This window comes from Phyllobates terribilis, unplaced genomic scaffold (genome assembly GCF_046119375.1).
Source record: "Phyllobates terribilis strain yellow unplaced genomic scaffold, ASM4611937v1 Scaffold_2__4_contigs__length_985480577, whole genome shotgun sequence".
Lineage (NCBI taxonomy): Eukaryota > Metazoa > Chordata > Amphibia > Anura > Dendrobatidae > Phyllobates > Phyllobates terribilis.
Window position 1 is genome coordinate 813,909,248 of NW_027362762.1, and position 16,377 is coordinate 813,925,624.

At 42.1% G+C, this 16,377-nt stretch overlaps 1 protein-coding gene across 1 annotated transcript in view; it reads left to right on the forward strand.

Annotated features, from left to right (window-relative positions):
* BAZ1B (bromodomain adjacent to zinc finger domain 1B) overlaps positions 1 to 14,740 on the forward strand; it is a 41,414-nt gene extending 26,674 nt beyond the window's left edge. Inside the window, exons 14-19 of the mRNA XM_073667625.1 lie at positions 7,579 to 7,726; positions 9,107 to 9,254; positions 10,310 to 10,431; positions 11,693 to 11,832; positions 12,386 to 12,489; positions 13,582 to 14,740. Of these exons, the coding sequence (XP_073523726.1) occupies positions 7,579 to 7,726; positions 9,107 to 9,254; positions 10,310 to 10,431; positions 11,693 to 11,832; positions 12,386 to 12,489; positions 13,582 to 13,909 (990 nt within the window). The 3' untranslated portion in view covers positions 13,910 to 14,740. The remainder of the gene's footprint in view (positions 1 to 7,578; positions 7,727 to 9,106; positions 9,255 to 10,309; positions 10,432 to 11,692; positions 11,833 to 12,385; positions 12,490 to 13,581) is intronic.
* The last annotated feature ends 1,637 nt before the right edge of the window (positions 14,741 to 16,377 follow it).

A 16,377-nucleotide genomic window follows, 5' to 3' on the forward strand; every position in this document is an offset into this window, starting at 1 on the left:
TTTTGGGGTGATTTGGAACCCAGCCCTCAAATTGAATGGTCTTCATTGGCACATACGGTAATTCTCTTAAAGTATAACACTTATGTCAGTAAAGATTTTCACTTTTATTTGAGATTCGATGTGTGTTCCTTCCATTTTTTTGGGTAGCAGTGGAGACATGCTTGTGTGACCGGCTGCACTTCATAGCTGGAATTGCACATGCAGATCTTTTTTTTTTTTTTTTTCTTATCCAAAATGCAGAAATTCATCCTAAAAGGAAGAGAAGTCTAAAGATAAGGGTGAGGCTTCTGTGTATAACGCTAGGATATGCCACCATTGCTGCGATAAAGGAGCTCTGAACTGTTTGTTCTGCTCTTTTTTTCAAAGTTGAGCAACTCATGAAATGTACCTTCTGTAAGAGGCAATGCTAATCATTCCCGCTCACCAGGAACTTGGTTAATCATATTATCTGTTGGAGTCCATTGTGTTGAATACTTCTGTATGAATGTCATGGGTGATGCAGTTTGGACGCTGTCAGGTTATGTACTTGTCATTCTCTTGTGTAGAACACTTTCCGAGCCCCTTTGATTTTGCTCCAAACATTTTTCCATTCTAACATCAGTATCCCTGTGAAGGTGAAAATAACAATTGTGTATGTTTTGGATGGGAGTTCCCCTTTTATGGCCATTCCAAAGTCCGCCTTTGAAGCTGTAAATATTTCTCATGGTTGGTGTATTCTTGGAATGTCCACCAGGTGGCAGTACATGGGTATTGCATCCTCCTGTTTTTGGCCATGGCGATTTGAAGCCTTTTCTACAAAAGGTGGAAATGGCATAAACTGCAGATATGATTCATTGTGAAGCCTGAGCATAATGCTAACTACAGGCTTTTGGTTGAGGTGGCATTAACTAGCTATCATTTTACAGGAAGAGATTTGAGAGGCTGAACAGGCTTTTTTCTTTCTTTCTTGGATCTGTTATTTTAGCACAGTGTCCATGTGCATTGCTTGCATGGTTGAACTTGACAGATAGTGACAAGATAAGTCTCCATATTCTCTGGGTATTTCACCTTAACCCTGTAGAGTATTTCCCTGTTTAATTGTTGCTCATGATAAGAAGGAAGAATTATTACACAAAATCAGTGTAGAAATATTTGAGTATCGTAGCACTAGGATATGGGGACCTTTCAGAAAGACCAACCAGTCCCATATAAAGACCAGACTTTCAGTTCCACTGTGTAATGGGTACGCTGGGTGTCTTTTAGAGGACTTATTTTTATTAGAGGAAGGCTCTCGTCTACAATCGTACATTCGTTGTCGCTCCTATAGAGATGCTGGACGAACACAGAACAGTTGGCAATGAGTGAAGCCGCCATCTGAAACGCCATTCTGCCATTCATAGAGATCACCTGGGCAAGTGTAAAAGCAGTTTGCATCGAACTAGACTAAACTATGTTCATAAATCAGAGCGGATATAGCCGGATTCTCCCTCAGTGGGATTCCCAGTGGTACACCTGGTGTATCTAACCACGCTCCCCATAGCTGCTCAGATATTTGTGCAGCATCTCATTTTTGGTATTTTCTTATATTTTAAAACTATGTACAAGTGCTTGTCAGAATATCATCAAAAAGTTAATTTCAGTTCTTCAATACAAAAAGTGAAACTCCTATATTTATATAGTCATTATACACAGTGATCTATTTCAAGTGTTTATTTCTGTTAATGTTGATGATTATGGCTTACAGCCAATGAAAACACAAGTCATTATCTCAGTAAATTAGAATACTTTATAACAGCTTGAAAAATGTTGTTAGCCACTAAGCACCAGAGCCTGTTTTTGCCTTTGTGACCAGGCCCATTTTTTCAATTCTGACCACTGTCACATTATGAGGTAATTACTCTGGAACGCTTCAACGGATCCCCCTGATTCTGAGAATCTTTTTTCGTGACATATTGTACTTCATGATTGTGGTAAAATTTCTTCGATATCACTTGCGTTTATTTGTGAAAAAATTGGAAATTTGGCGAAAATGTTGCAATTTTCAAACTTTGAATTTTATGCCCTTAAATCAGAGAGATATGTCACACAAAAGAGTTAATAAATAACATTTCCCACATGTCTACTTTACATCAGCACAATTTTGGAACCAAAATTTTTTTTTGTTCGGAAGTTCTAAGGGTTAAAAGTTGACCAGCGATTTCTCATTTTTACAGCAAAATTTACAAAAACATTTTTTAGGGACATCATATTTGAAGTGACTTTGAGGGGTCTTTATGACAGAAAATACTCAAAAGTGACACCATTCTAAAAACTGCACCCCTCAAGGTGCTCAAAACCACATTCAAGAAGTTTATTAACCCTTCAGGTGCTTCACAGGAATTTTTGGAATGTGGAAGAAAACAATGAACATTTTACTTTTTTTCACAAAAATGTTACTTTAGACCCAATTTTTTTTATTTTCACAGGGGTAACAGGAAAAAATTGACGACACAATTTGTTGTGCAATTTCTCCTGAACACAGATACCCCATATGTGGAGGAAAACCACTGTTTTGGTGCACGGCAGGGATTGAAAGGGAAGGAGTGCCATTTGACTTTTTGAATGTAAAATTTGTTTGAATAATTAGCGGACGCCATGTCACATTTGGGGAGCCCCTAATGTGCCTAAACAGTGGAAACCCCCCACAAGTGGCACCATTTTGGAAACTAGACCCCTTAGGGAACTTATCTAGATGTGTGGTGTGCACCTTGCATCCCCAGGTGCTTCACAGAAGTTTATAATATTGAGCCGTAAAAATAAAATTTTCACATTTTTCCCACAAAAATGTTTTTCATCCCCTAATTTAGCATTATCATAAGGGTAATAGGATAAAATGCACCATGAAATTTGTTGTGCAATTTCTCCTGAGTACGCCGATACCCCATGTGTGGGGGAAAACCACTGCTTTGGTGTACGGCAGGGTTCGGAAGAGAAAGGAGCGCTATGTTGGCTGGGATAGGCAGCAGACACCATGTCACATTTGAAGAGTCGCTGACATGCCGAAACAGCAGAAACCCCCACAAGTGACCCCATTTTGTAAACTACACCTCTCAAGGAATTCATCTAGGGAAGTCGTGAGTATTTTTAAATTTATACCATTGGACAGTGAAGAAAACATAATTATATTTTTACCACAAAAAAATGTTTTACCCTCAGATTTTACATTTTCACGCAGGGCAATGGGTAAAAATGGTGCCGAAATGTGTCACACAATTTCTTCTAAAAGTGGCAATACCCCATATGTGGCTGTATCGTACCGCTCAGCCATACGGCGAGATCTGGGGGGGACGGAGCGCTATTTGACAATTGGAGAACAAATTATTGTAGAATAGGCATTTGGATTTTGGAGCACAAAATTTTCTGAATTTCTTTTGGGGGGGCAAGGGCCATTTCACTTTTCCAGAGCCTTTCTGCTACCAGTAACTTGGAAGTCCCTTATATTTTTAACAGATGACGGACCTGAGTGGGGACTAGCTTTTTTTGAGGACTGAGTTGAAGCTTTTATTGGGAACATTTTACGTAACATTTATCCGGCGCTCTAGGCTGAGCACTTACATCGGGGTTTCCATTTAAATTTCCAAGTGATGTAATTCAGATGAAACCCCTCCAGGATCCATTCACTATAATGAGGCAGCTGAGTTACTCTGGACTCCGTCTGGCCTCTGTTTAGTGGTGTCCTTTTTTTCAGAAGTGCACAAAACTATGGCCAACCGCACTTTTATGCCTAAAACAAATGACACCGTGCGATCACATGCCAGACGGCATCCACAGTGACCTATATCTCCCTCATTACAGGGAATCTTCCGTCATGGGTTCCGTCTGAATCACGCATTTCAGAGATTTACACGAAAACTCTGGTGTAAGTGCTCGGCGCAGAGCGCAGGATAAATGTGAGCAGAGCCTTACTGCGATCTTTGGGAGACATAATAAACAAATCAGTAGGTGAAGAATTGGTTTTATTTATTTTTTACGCCGTTCCTCGTGTGGTATAAGTGATAAGATTACTTTATTCTTCGGGTCGGTGCGATTACAGAGATACCAGATTTATATGGGGTTTTTATGATTGACAGCTATCACACACTAAAAGACGCTTTTTTTTTTTTTTTGCAAAATCTAGTTTTTGCATCGCCATATTTTGAGAGCTATAATTTTTCCATATTTCGGCTGCCAGTCATGTGACGGCTTGTTTTTTGCGGGACGAGTTGACATTTTTATTGGTACCATTTTTGGGTACGTGACATTTTTTGATCGCTTTCTATTCCGTTTTTTGAGAGGTAAAATTAACAAAAATCAACAATTCAGGAATTTTTTTTTTTGAGGTTTTTTTTTTTATGCCGTTCCGCGTGTGGTAAAAGTGATAAGGCAGCATTATTCTTCGGGTCAGTACGTTTACAGCGATACTACACTTACCGTATATTATGTTTTGGCGCTTTTACACAATAAAACAATTTTATAGAAATATTTTTTTTGCATCGCATTATTCTGAGAGCTATAACTTTTTTATTTTTCGGCTGATGGAGCTGTATGGCGGCTTTTTTTTTTTGCGGAACAAGATGACGTTTTCAGCGGTACCATTTTTATTTCCATTTTGCTTCTTGATCGCATTTTTTTCCCACTTTTTGTCTGGCGATATGATGAAATAGCATAGTTTTTTTTTTTTTTGCTCCGTTTTTTATTTATTTTTATTACTGTGCACAGAAGGAGTTAATTAGTGACAGTTTTATAGATCAGGTTGTTTCAGACGTGGCAATGCCAAATGTGTACTTTTTTGTTTTTTGCATAAATATACGGATTTATTGGCTTAATAATTTTTTTATTTATATTGTGATTTATTTTTTTTTTTTTAAATAGTTTGAAAACATTTTTAGACTTTTTTTTTTTAACATTTTCTTAGTCCCTGTATGGGACAATAATTATTTTTCTAATCACTGTTCTCATGCAATAGACATGTATTGCATTGCATGAGAGCTTTGCTGACCGTTTTACAGTCAGTGTCTCCTGCTAGACTCCTCTGTAGGCTGTCTAGCAGGACACTGTACATGGCAGACCCAGAGGTGGTCATGTGACCTCCGGCTGCCATGACAACGGCAGGTCCTCTCAGACATCAGGGGGCCATCGGAGAGGTAAGTGAACGACCCCCTCTCCTCTCACTATCTTCTAAATGCCGCGATCACTATAGATCGCGGCATCTAGAAGATAGCGAAGGGTTAACATCATTGGGACCTGATCCAATCAGGTCCCGATGATGTCCCCTGTCAGAGCGGTCTCTCTGCACTGCACCCGCAGGACCCTGGGGGTCCTGAGCGCTGCAGTACCACCGACCGTTTATAAACGTCAGCACTGCAGTGTTATGATCTGCTACAATAACTAAGGAAAGAAAGGGAATCTGTCCCTACAATAAGACTAAGCTGATTCCCTACGTTGCAGCGGGTGACCTGTTCCTTGTGAACAGACCCGCCTTCGTCCTCAGCTAGTCTGAACACAGACCTATAGAATAAAGGGAGGGGTCCCTAAAAGAACTAAGGACTGGGACAAAATTGGACACCTCCTAGCAGATGTTGTAGCGGAGCAAAAAGACAGACAAAAAGTACTTAGAGGTCTAAAGGACCAAACGAACTAGAGAGATGGGTACAAAAGCACTTGGCTAGATAGAGTCAAAAAACACTGAAGTCCAGCAAAGCCAGAAGGGCGGAGCTGGAATAAATAGGCAGCAGGTCACGTGACCAAAATAGAAAAAAACGAACAGTAGAGTTCTAACACACAGAGCCCAGGCAGTGCCGACGTTTATATACAGTGGGCGATCGGGAAGCGGTTAAAATCCGAAATGTTGGCCTACTGAAATGCATGTTCAGTAAATGCACTCCCGAAACCATCACTGATTGGGGAAACTTCACATTAGACCTCAAGCAGCTTGGATTGTGGCCCCTCCACTCTTCCTCCAGACTCTGGGACCTTGATTTCCAAATGAAATGCAAAATTTACTTTGCATTTACTTAGTGTGTCAATGACTCCTTTCTGGACATCTGTCAAGTCAGCAGTCTTCCCCATGATTGTGGAACCTACTGGAACAGGCTAAGGGACCTTTTTAAATGCTTAGGAAGCCTTTGCAGGTGTGTTTTGTTAATTCTAATTTACTGAGATGATTTTTGTTTTCATTGGCTGTAGGCCATAATCATAATAAATAGGCAGCAGGTCACGTGACCAAAATAGAAAAAAACTAACGGGAGAGTTCTAACACACAGAGCCCAGGCAGTGCCGACGTTAACAGAACGTTAACAGAAATAAACACTAGAAATAGAGTCCTTACAAACCGTGATCTATCTACTATATAATCGGCTTATCCCGTCTGTCCGTCCAGGAAATCCCGCGTCGCTGATTGGTCCGGCCGCGGCCAATCAGCAACGCGGGATTTCAAAACAAGATGGTGGCTGTTAGCGGCTCATCTGCCGCACGGAAGTCAGCGGCGATGCAGCCGGCAGCAGAAGTACCCCGACCGGCGCCGTTCCACGGTCCTCCGGCGCAGTCCGGCTGCGAATTGGCGCCGGATTTGAAACACGCTTCGCTGATTGGTCGCACCCTCCCAGCCGTGACCAATGATCGATATTGGCGTGAAATTTAAAACACCGCTTCTCTGATTGGTCACGGCCAGCCGGCCGCGACCATTCAGCGACTGGCGCCGCCCGGCCACGAATTGGCGCCGGATTTGAAACATGCAGGCCACCGTCGGGAGATCAGTGGCGACGCAGCCGGGAGATGACCGGTGCTAGCCGGTCACCTCCCGGCTGCTCGCAGCAGAAGTACCCCGACCAGCAGCCTCGCTCCCCGGTCCTCCCTTCACACTTGCTGTCGGGAGATCAGCGGCCTTAGCCGCTGATCTCCCGACTGTAGCCGCATGGAGGTCAGCGGCGATGCAGCCGGGGGATAACCCCGCCCACAGCCCGTCATTCACCGTGGTACGCGGAACAGGAGACCCCAGGCTGCAGCAGAAAATAGTCATGATGTAAGCGGAAGCAAGATCCAGCTGCATCCGGGGGAATTACGTGCTGGCTGTGCGTCGTCAGCGATGTTGTCACAAGCAGAATTGACAACATGACGTAATTACAAAATTCATTAGGGGCCCCGGGGGGATACATTGGGGGGTTAATTTAAAGTAGTGCACAACCCATTTAAACACTGCTTCGCTGATTAGTCGCGCCCGGTCGGCCGCATATATATTCTAGAATACCCGATGCCTTAGAATCGGGCCACCATCTAGTATAATGAGTTTCACTTTTTGAATTGAACTGAAATTTACTTTTTGATATTCTAATTTAGTGAGAAGCACTTATATTTATCAACTCTCTTATCCCCTTAGATTTCACTGTAAATCTTATTTTTGTAGATTACCTTTCTGGTTTATAATCTACACGTTTAGTGGACTATCCATGAGAGCTTTGTGGTCTTAGTCATCCTTCTGCCAGAGGAATTGTAATGTTTTGATCTTTCTCTTTTATATTTTGTGTTGTGCATGTCGTGACATGACGTGAGAGATTATTTGTGGCCATGTGCTTTCTCTCACAGGTAGCATCAGCTGTGGAGAAATGGAAAACTGCAATTCAGGAGGCCCAAACCTTCTCACGCATGCACGTGCTGCTTGGGATGTTGGATGCATGCATCAAGTGGGACATGTCCTCTGCAAATGCCCGGTGTAAAGTTTGTCGCAAGAAAGGTATTGTAACAGGCCTTGGTATAATTTTAAATCGCTTTGCGGAACACTTTTTTTTTTTTTTTTTTCCCAGAAAATTTCTGCAGAAATGCTGCAGATTTTTTCCACGTCTCCCTGGCAGGAAAAACGCATGCGGATTGTACATGCGTTTTTCTTGCCAGGTAGAAGCGTTTATCAAGCGTTTTTTCATGCATTTCTGCATGCGGATTGACAAGGGCATTCCAGGCGATTTTAGCATCACTTGGAAAGTGCTTGACAACTTGGTCACACTATATAAATCCATGCAACTGGCATGGATTTATATAGTGTGACCAAGTTAACAGTTAAAAAAAAAAAAAAGAATAAAAATGGTAAAAAATAAACATGCTTACCTTCAAATGGCCCCCAGTCTTCTGTACGATGCGTCCGGTCTCTTGTACGGCTCGCGGTGGTCTAAAAGGAGCTTTAATGACATAATTTAGTCATGTGACATGTCACGCGACTGCCGACGTCAGCGGTCGCGTGACCTGTCACATGACTAAATGATGTCATGGAAGGTCCTTTTAGACCATCGCGAGTCGCTGGGCAGCCAGAACGCACTGGAGAAAAGACCGGGGGGACATCGGAAGGTGAGTATAATGTATATTTTTTATTTTAAATACTTTTTTTTTTTTTTACAGGTACTATGGTACCCGGGTCTGGATGAGAGTCCCCTCTTCTCCAGACCCGGGTACCATCCGCACATTGAATCGCTTAATATTCGCATGTGCACATGTAGTCATCTGGGTATGAAGCGATTCAATGCAAGTCAATGGCGGCAATTACGCTGCGTGTCCTCAAATATAATGGACATGCTGCGTATTTTTCCGCAATGATAATCCGCAGCGGAAATTTCTGCAGCATGTGCTCAGAACATGCAGATTATCATTGGGGACCATGGGGCACGTATTACCAAGTGTTTTTTAAGCTTTTCGCTGCGGAAATTCCATGGCAAAAACGCACAGTGGGCACGCAGCCTAACAGGCTTATTTCCAGAATGAAAAGGTCTCGCTTATCCATAAGGTAAGGATAACTTACTGATTGCTTGGTGTCTGATTGCTGGGACCTACAGTGATCTGGAGTACAGTTCTCTGGATCTTGAGACCGGGGTATTGAGATACGGTACACATGCTTGGCCTGTGTGCCTTCAGCCTCTTTTAACGATGACTGAAGCAGAGGTTGAGCAGGTGTTCCTCAGCTCCAATTAAGATGGAGCTCTGCAGAGCTTATTCTTGTGGTCTGTGGGATTGCCCACTCGTCAGACCTCCAGCAGTCAAAAAGTTCTTATCCTATTCACTTTAGGATGAATTAGCATTTTGTGTATTTTCGATTTTAATATTTTACTTTGCATTTCCCTCTGCCCAGGTGAGGATGACAAGCTGATCCTCTGCGATGAGTGTAATAAGGCATTCCATCTCTTCTGTCTGCGACCTGTGCTGCTAAACCTACCTGATGGAGAATGGCTGTGCCCTGCTTGTCAACCAGCTACATTTAGGCGCAGCTCTCGGGGCAGGTAACTTACCAAAATTCTCAGTTTGTAGTAGTTACAATGAAGCCCTTAAAGGGGTATTCTCAAGTTCTATTGAGCATCTCAGAGCTGTAAAGTCTCCTTAGTTTCCTTATTTCCTAGTTTCTAGCAGGGCTAGTTCTCCTTGAGTGACAGCTCTGGTGAGTAGCAGATCTGTAGTATTAGTACTATAAAGATCAGCACAAGTTCTGCTGGAACACATTCAGCTTTTAGTAGATTGTTCTGGAGTGTACCCTGCGATCACTGTATTTACACATAGCTACCAGGGCATTTGAACAAGCACAAACCTCCGGACAGTGAGAGCCGTAATTATTAGATCTGTTGTGAAAGCTGCAGGATAGTGACTTTGCAAGATTATTAACTGCATCTTTTCTGTAGATGACGGGGATGGAGGTGAGCAGCTGACTGCTGCATAGAAATCTGTGGGCTTGAGAAAGCTCAACACTCTCCAGGGTCTCTAGACCAAGTTCCATGGAAATGAGCTGTACACTATAAAAGAGAAAAGCACTCGCTGCAAGAGAATGGTAGCAGATAGAAAGAGCAAGTCAACTGCGAACTTGCTTATTTTTATGCTATTTAATAACTTGAGAATACCCCTTTATGTAATAAAGCCTTCCAAGTAATTGCAGACTTTTAAATATGTTTAGGTGTTTGTTTTTGTCCTCCCCCACATGGTGTGTGAATACTGTTACTGGCACCATATCTTTCACTAATTCTTTACAGCACTGAAACTGAACATTTACAACAGGTAACCCCTGTAGGTACTTTGCACTATGGTACATTCGTCACAGTTGTGTAGTGGCTGTATTTTGTGGTCTGTGACATGTCCGCGATTCCCGTTCCAACGTTTGGTCTCCTGACCAACAGTCTCATGGATAAACATAATGGCCCTACACAGTGAGAACCGTTTTGTGTGTGAACAAAGGATTTCTCACGTAATTTTTAATGCCGAATATGCAAATTGGTTTTTTGTTCTCGGGTTTTATATTCATTTTTTTATATATATAAAAAAAAAATAATAACTTTTACTTTGTGTAAAGGAACTATGCTGAGGATTCCACTAATGATGAGGAGGAAGATGATGAAGAGGACGATGAGGAAGAGGAGGATGAGGAGGAGGAGGCAGAGAGTGAAGATGAGCAAGAGGTGGTTGGACTAAGGCGTAAGTGTATATTACTTTTTATGAAGAGAAATGACTTCTATATTTCCACAGCAGTGAGTCATCCCGGAGACTACCTATTGAGTTTAATAATACAGTATTGACGGACTTATACAAAACAGTCTAACCAACAATGCATTTGTTTGAGATATGATGCAACCCTTAAACCAGCATTTACCGTAAATGACCAAATAAATATATACATATATAAATGTGTGTATAGATAGATATAGTAAATTATTTATTACTCCTGCCATTTTCCGCACATGGTGTAATGGTCCTAATTTGACTTGCCTAATTTGCAGGTTTGGCTTACCGACTCCACAGCCCTGTTAGTAACGTGTAGTTTATAAGTCATAGTAAGAGATCAGTAACTAAAGTTTTCATGAGGAAATGTGTTCAATCTTTCCTTTAAAATATTCCAGCAAATGAAATGTTACTGGAATGAATGAAGCTGCTTTCATGTAGACAGTACATATAGTGCAGTGAATGTATGGCTACATCTGCTCTTCTTGTGCCATAGGCTGTATGTGTGCTCCTGGACATGCTCTGGGTGACCAGTCTCATGGGCTTCTTTCCGATTATACTTGTGCTCCTGTGTTGCTGATAAGGAGTTAAAGCAAGCAATAAGCTTTGCAATCCTGTGGGCTTTTGGAGAATGGTGAATAGTTGGCCTGCGTGCACACGGAGCGCCTGCATGGCATGCTGTCGGCCGTCGTTTCATTTACAAGAGACACGTTTGTATGAGAGTGTGGGACATGAAGATGAAAGCAGAGGGATCGAACAGGATCAGCATTTCTGTGACAGCCGCCCCTGTGGAGAATGCAGTTACCGGGAGGCAGAAGGAGTTAAAGTTCACTGTTTAGACCCATGGTAGTAACACGACACGTGTTTGCCCCCTTGTGTCAGTTAAGTTCTCGATGATTAACTTGGCAACTGTGACATCCTGCTGTGTGGCCCTCTTTTTGTTTTGCTGCCTACTCATCTCTCACCGGCAGCAGCTGTGTCCCAGCCATTAATTCAGGAGGGGGATAATGTGGGGAACAAATGTCTTACATATATTTTTTCCCTCCTTCTATTCCTCCCATTCCCAGTTGTCTACAAGGATCAATTGTAATTCTATGGAAACTTTCCGCTCTCCATCTACTGTCATGAATTTAGTTTTAGTGGTAACATTCTCACTACTTCAAATGTCGCTGACATTGTCAGACTTGTGACTTATCAAATATAGATTCAATATGGCTACCTAATGACTCCTTTTTAGTGAGATCTCGCAAAGCAGCTAAAGTGAAGCCTAGAAAACCTACTCCGCCAAAACGCCGTGGGCGTCCACCAAAAAATCAGTCCGCCAAAACGGCACGACAGTACACTGCACAGGAGAATGGAGCGGATGTAGATGAGGTGGTACGTAAAATCAATTTAATTCTATGCTTTCTTGTTGAGTTCTTTGTCTGATGGACCTTATGAACTTGGTAGGAGGTACAGCCCTCATGTGTGCTGTTATAGGCATATGAACGGACTGCTAACGGAGGAAATGAGCAATCACACACTGCAATTTCTTTTATAGAAATGATCGGAACTTAATTTCAACTCCTTCATGGAGTAACCTTGAGTAAGCAAATTATTTCTGTCTTTAACCAGCTTCCTAATCTGTGCCAGTCAATGTTACAGGGGTGACTGCCAGTCCCTACAACTCTTGTTCTTATCGGCACGGATATACCAAGCATTTCACTTTCTGCCAGTTCCAAGCATTTTCTCCAGCCTGAGTAAAGACCTGTGGGCGGCTTGTCATAATGAATGTATTGTGACAATGGTAAAGACCAACCAGAGAAGGCTTTGCCTATTCATTACAACTTTTTAACGCATAGACTGTGGCACTGTGTGGTGGCAAGTGTGAATCTTTACTTATCCAGGTCCTATTCTTAATGTACTACTACTACGGTTTTCTCTCTGCCAGATACGACAAAGCAAGCCAACCTCCAGGCGTCAAAACCAGGAGCTTCAGAAGTGTGAGGAGATCTTGAGTAAGCTGATAAAGTATCGGTTCAGCTGGCCTTTCAGGTGAGTGCATCTTTGCAAAGAATTAAATATAACCTAGAAGTGCAAAGATTGCAATATGATACAAATTAAGCTTTTGTTCTGGAGTTTAGATTAAAAAGAACCCTAAACTTTTTTTTTGTTTTTTTTTTTGTCTCCAGTTATAGTATTTTAATGTAAACCAGCCATAAGAAAATTTGGTCAGTTTTGTCCCTGTAGTTTTAAAGCACCACTCCAGTATGGCTCTTTATTATCCTTTCAACGCTGTTGTGTTGCTACGAATTTTAAGATCCTTGACCCTAGTCTTATACTTGCCAGCTTCTGCCATCCGTGGTTGCTGGCACTGCCATCTTGTGACCGCAACTTCTGACTGGAAGTCAAAGGCAACGGTCACAAGCTCTCAATGCAAGTCTGAGAGCCCCGTTCTGGCCCTCATAGACTTACATTGAGTTGTGACCTCCAGCTCGTTCCAGCAAACACTGAAGCGATCTGACGGGTCACAACCTGCAGAAGACCGACCGGAGCGGCGCTGGTGAGTATAAGAACTAGGGGCAGAGAACTTAAATTCCAGCACTGCAATAAAAAAAAGTACACTGGTGCTTTAAGCCAAAATCAGAAGGGAGGCTCCTATTTTGACTTAAAAATACTGATGCAATTCATGAAAGTGAACATACTCTGGTTTAAGAAAATGCTAATGTTAATTGTAGCTTTCTCATAAACACTGGCCCCCAAACTACACACATTTTTATTAAACCTATCTGTAATCTTTTAGCAATGTTTTATGCTGGAATATGTGGTGCAAAGTTTTGACCAGAGCCAGAGGTGGATTAAAAATGATTGAGAAATGTAGGAAAAGACACATTTTCCTTCCTGCTTTATCCACCTGTGGATCATCAAAATCTGATATGCATTTCCGGCCCTATGTAATTTCATTGGGAAATAAAAATTTCCTTGTAGACTCAAACACATTGAAAAAGAAAACAAAAAAAAAACCCTCAAAGAAAATGAGATGAATGCACTTCTCTTTTGCCCTGTAGACTTTTTCTTAGCTCCAGCTCACAGTAGTAATTTAGATGACGTGCCTTTTTAAGACTTTCTTCTAATTTTGTCATTCAGAGAGCCAGTGAATACCGATGACGATGAGGGTTATCTGAAGGTAGTAGCTACACCTATGGACTTCCAGACCATGCAGAGCAAGTGTTCCTGTGGCAACTATCAGACCGTGCAGGAATTTCTTAATGATCTCAAAATGGTATTTGGAAATGCCGAGCTGTACTACGAGCCGGGAAGCCAGCAAATATCCTGCCTAGAAAAAACTGAGCAGTGTGTTAAAGACCTCCTCGGCAAACACCTTCCAGGACACGCTTACCAGAGGAGACATCGCAAGCACCAGGCTCCAGAGCCAGAAAGTAATGGCAGGGAGCGCAAGCGGAAGAGGGTGTAAATAGAACGGAGGGAGTGTGGGCAGATTTCAGAGAGGGATAGGATCTGTATGTTGAGAGAGAACTGGAAGTTTACCCCTATTTAGAGACCAAACATGTTTTCTTATCATGTGTGGGAGATACAGTGAGGATTCGGATGTATGGTGTTATCCCCCTTTCCCCTCTTGGACGTGTGCTGCGCCCATGTGACCCTCAATCACTCTAACATTGAAGACCCTCACTGGGTTCTCTATTCTGAAATCGTTACTGATTGAATCACTTAAGGTTAAGTCGTAGACCCGCCATCAGCTCAATCTTTGTTGGTGTGGAAGCTGTGCACACTTCTGTTAAAGGCACTTACTGGGGGTGTCCAGCCAGAGAGCAACACAAGAACTGATATTCAGAGCTGTGGGTTCTACAAATCATGACCTCTTATACTGCTGCATTACGGGCAATCGACTCCGGGACTCTTCATTGTGTTTTTAAGGGTGTCTGCACTCCACATACCACCTATAGTATTTAGAGATTTCATGCCAACTATTTGTAAGTGTGCCCCAGATCCCCATAGGGAGGTGTCTCTGAAGCTGGATAATACCCTAATAGAATCACCAGCATCCCCAACTTTACCTGCCTCCCTATATGTAAATGTTACCAGCAAGGACTGATAGAGATTGGAAGATTCCTATGTTCTCCTCCCTCACGGAAGTAATTTTTATTTTATTTTAATCTTTTCTGCCGACATAGGTATCCAACCGTCAGAGAAAATTAATTGCATTTTTTTTTTGTACTGACTTTCCCTTTTCTAGATATTCAATGTCCGCTTGTGATCTTGTATAAAGGGAGACTTTGTCTGGGTTTGGCACATGTACAGTACAGTTTATATGAAAACAAGTGTTTGCCTTTATTAATATTAAAACAGAAGGAACCACGTACTCCTATTGTCCGGATCATAACTTTCATCATTCGATTGTAACATTCTTACTCGTTTCCTGCTCAGTTCATTACATTAAGCGCTTTGTTATAATTTAGAAATGAGCCGTGATCGTTGGATGAATGCATATCTGCAAGCCTGTGTATACTGGGGAGCACTGGAAAAAGTTTAAAGAGAATTTACCAGGTTTTTGCTTCTCCATGTGAAAGCGGCATATGCTGTAGGAGATGCTGACTCCTGTGATTTGTCACTTACTGAGCTGCTTGCTGCATTTTATTTTATCGTCAAGTATTTTATAACCATGCTGACCCTCCATGCACCACCTTCAGGTGATCTGATTAATATGTTTTTATACATGGCAGCCAGACAGCGGAGAGAAAGCTGCCTGCTGGGACAAGGTGTCAAGCATTGTAGACAAAAATAAAGACATGGAGTAAGCACTTGGTAACATAGAGCTACTGACATGCATATCCGTTTTAATCTTTTGTCTGATCAGTCGCTTTAAAGTGAACCTGACTGCTTATTCATGCTGCTGAAAGTACGAGCGGCATGAATCTGACACTGGCTTTGTAATTTCTGCCAGGCTTGAAATTCTGCAGTGTTTGAGAAGCTGGCCCGGGAATAATGTAATGTGTTAAAGGGAGTGATTTGGGGAGCTGCCTCCTGGACTATTCACCTTAGCAGCTTGGTCCCCAAACAACTTTTAAATGCATGTTTACTCTGAAATTACGGAGCTGGACTTGTGGTTCTGCACCATTAAAGAAGCACTCCTCCCATCAAAATTTTTTATCCTCTTAATATATTGCCGTCATCATATTATATAGCACTGTGTACTTACATTTGCTCATTTTGCCCTTCTACCCAGCTGCTTGTTCTGTTTTCCATTAGGTCTGACATCACATGATTAAAAACTGACTAGCTAAAACCTTCTAAGCTCTATGTAGAAACAGGAGGTCAATTTTCTCTGCACCAGTCATAAGTCCCTGTCAGGGAGAGGAGAGAGCAGCTGGGTCAGGAGTTGAAGAAGGGGGATGTTAAATGCAGGGACAAGAGACTTGCAGTTTCTAAATAGAGCAGAGAAAAGAGGAGAAGTAACTGGGTAGAAGGGCAAAATTAGCAGTTAAGTACATAGTGCTATATAATATGACCGTACTATATGAAGAGGATAAAATCTGTGATGGGAGTGCTTCTTTAATCAGTAGCCGGTTTCCCTTTTAAAGAGATGTGACCAACCTGGGAGAAGGCAGTTAATACTTGTTGTTTCACAGTATTAAAGAAGCATTCTCAAGTTGTCTCTTCAGCAGCTAAGATCAGTGCAATCTCCTTACTTCCTGGTTTCTAGCCGGGTGGGCTTTTCTCCTTTAAGTGACATTGTGACGCGTAAAGCTATAGTATTAGTGGAACTATAAAGCTCAGCATATCTTCTGCTGTAACACATTCAGCTACCAATGGTTTGTTCAAAGTCTACACTGCTATCACTGTGTTTACCCATGGAAATAACAAGGCATTTAAACAAGCACATGGCTCCTGACCAGCTGAACCAGAGAGCAGTGATACGAC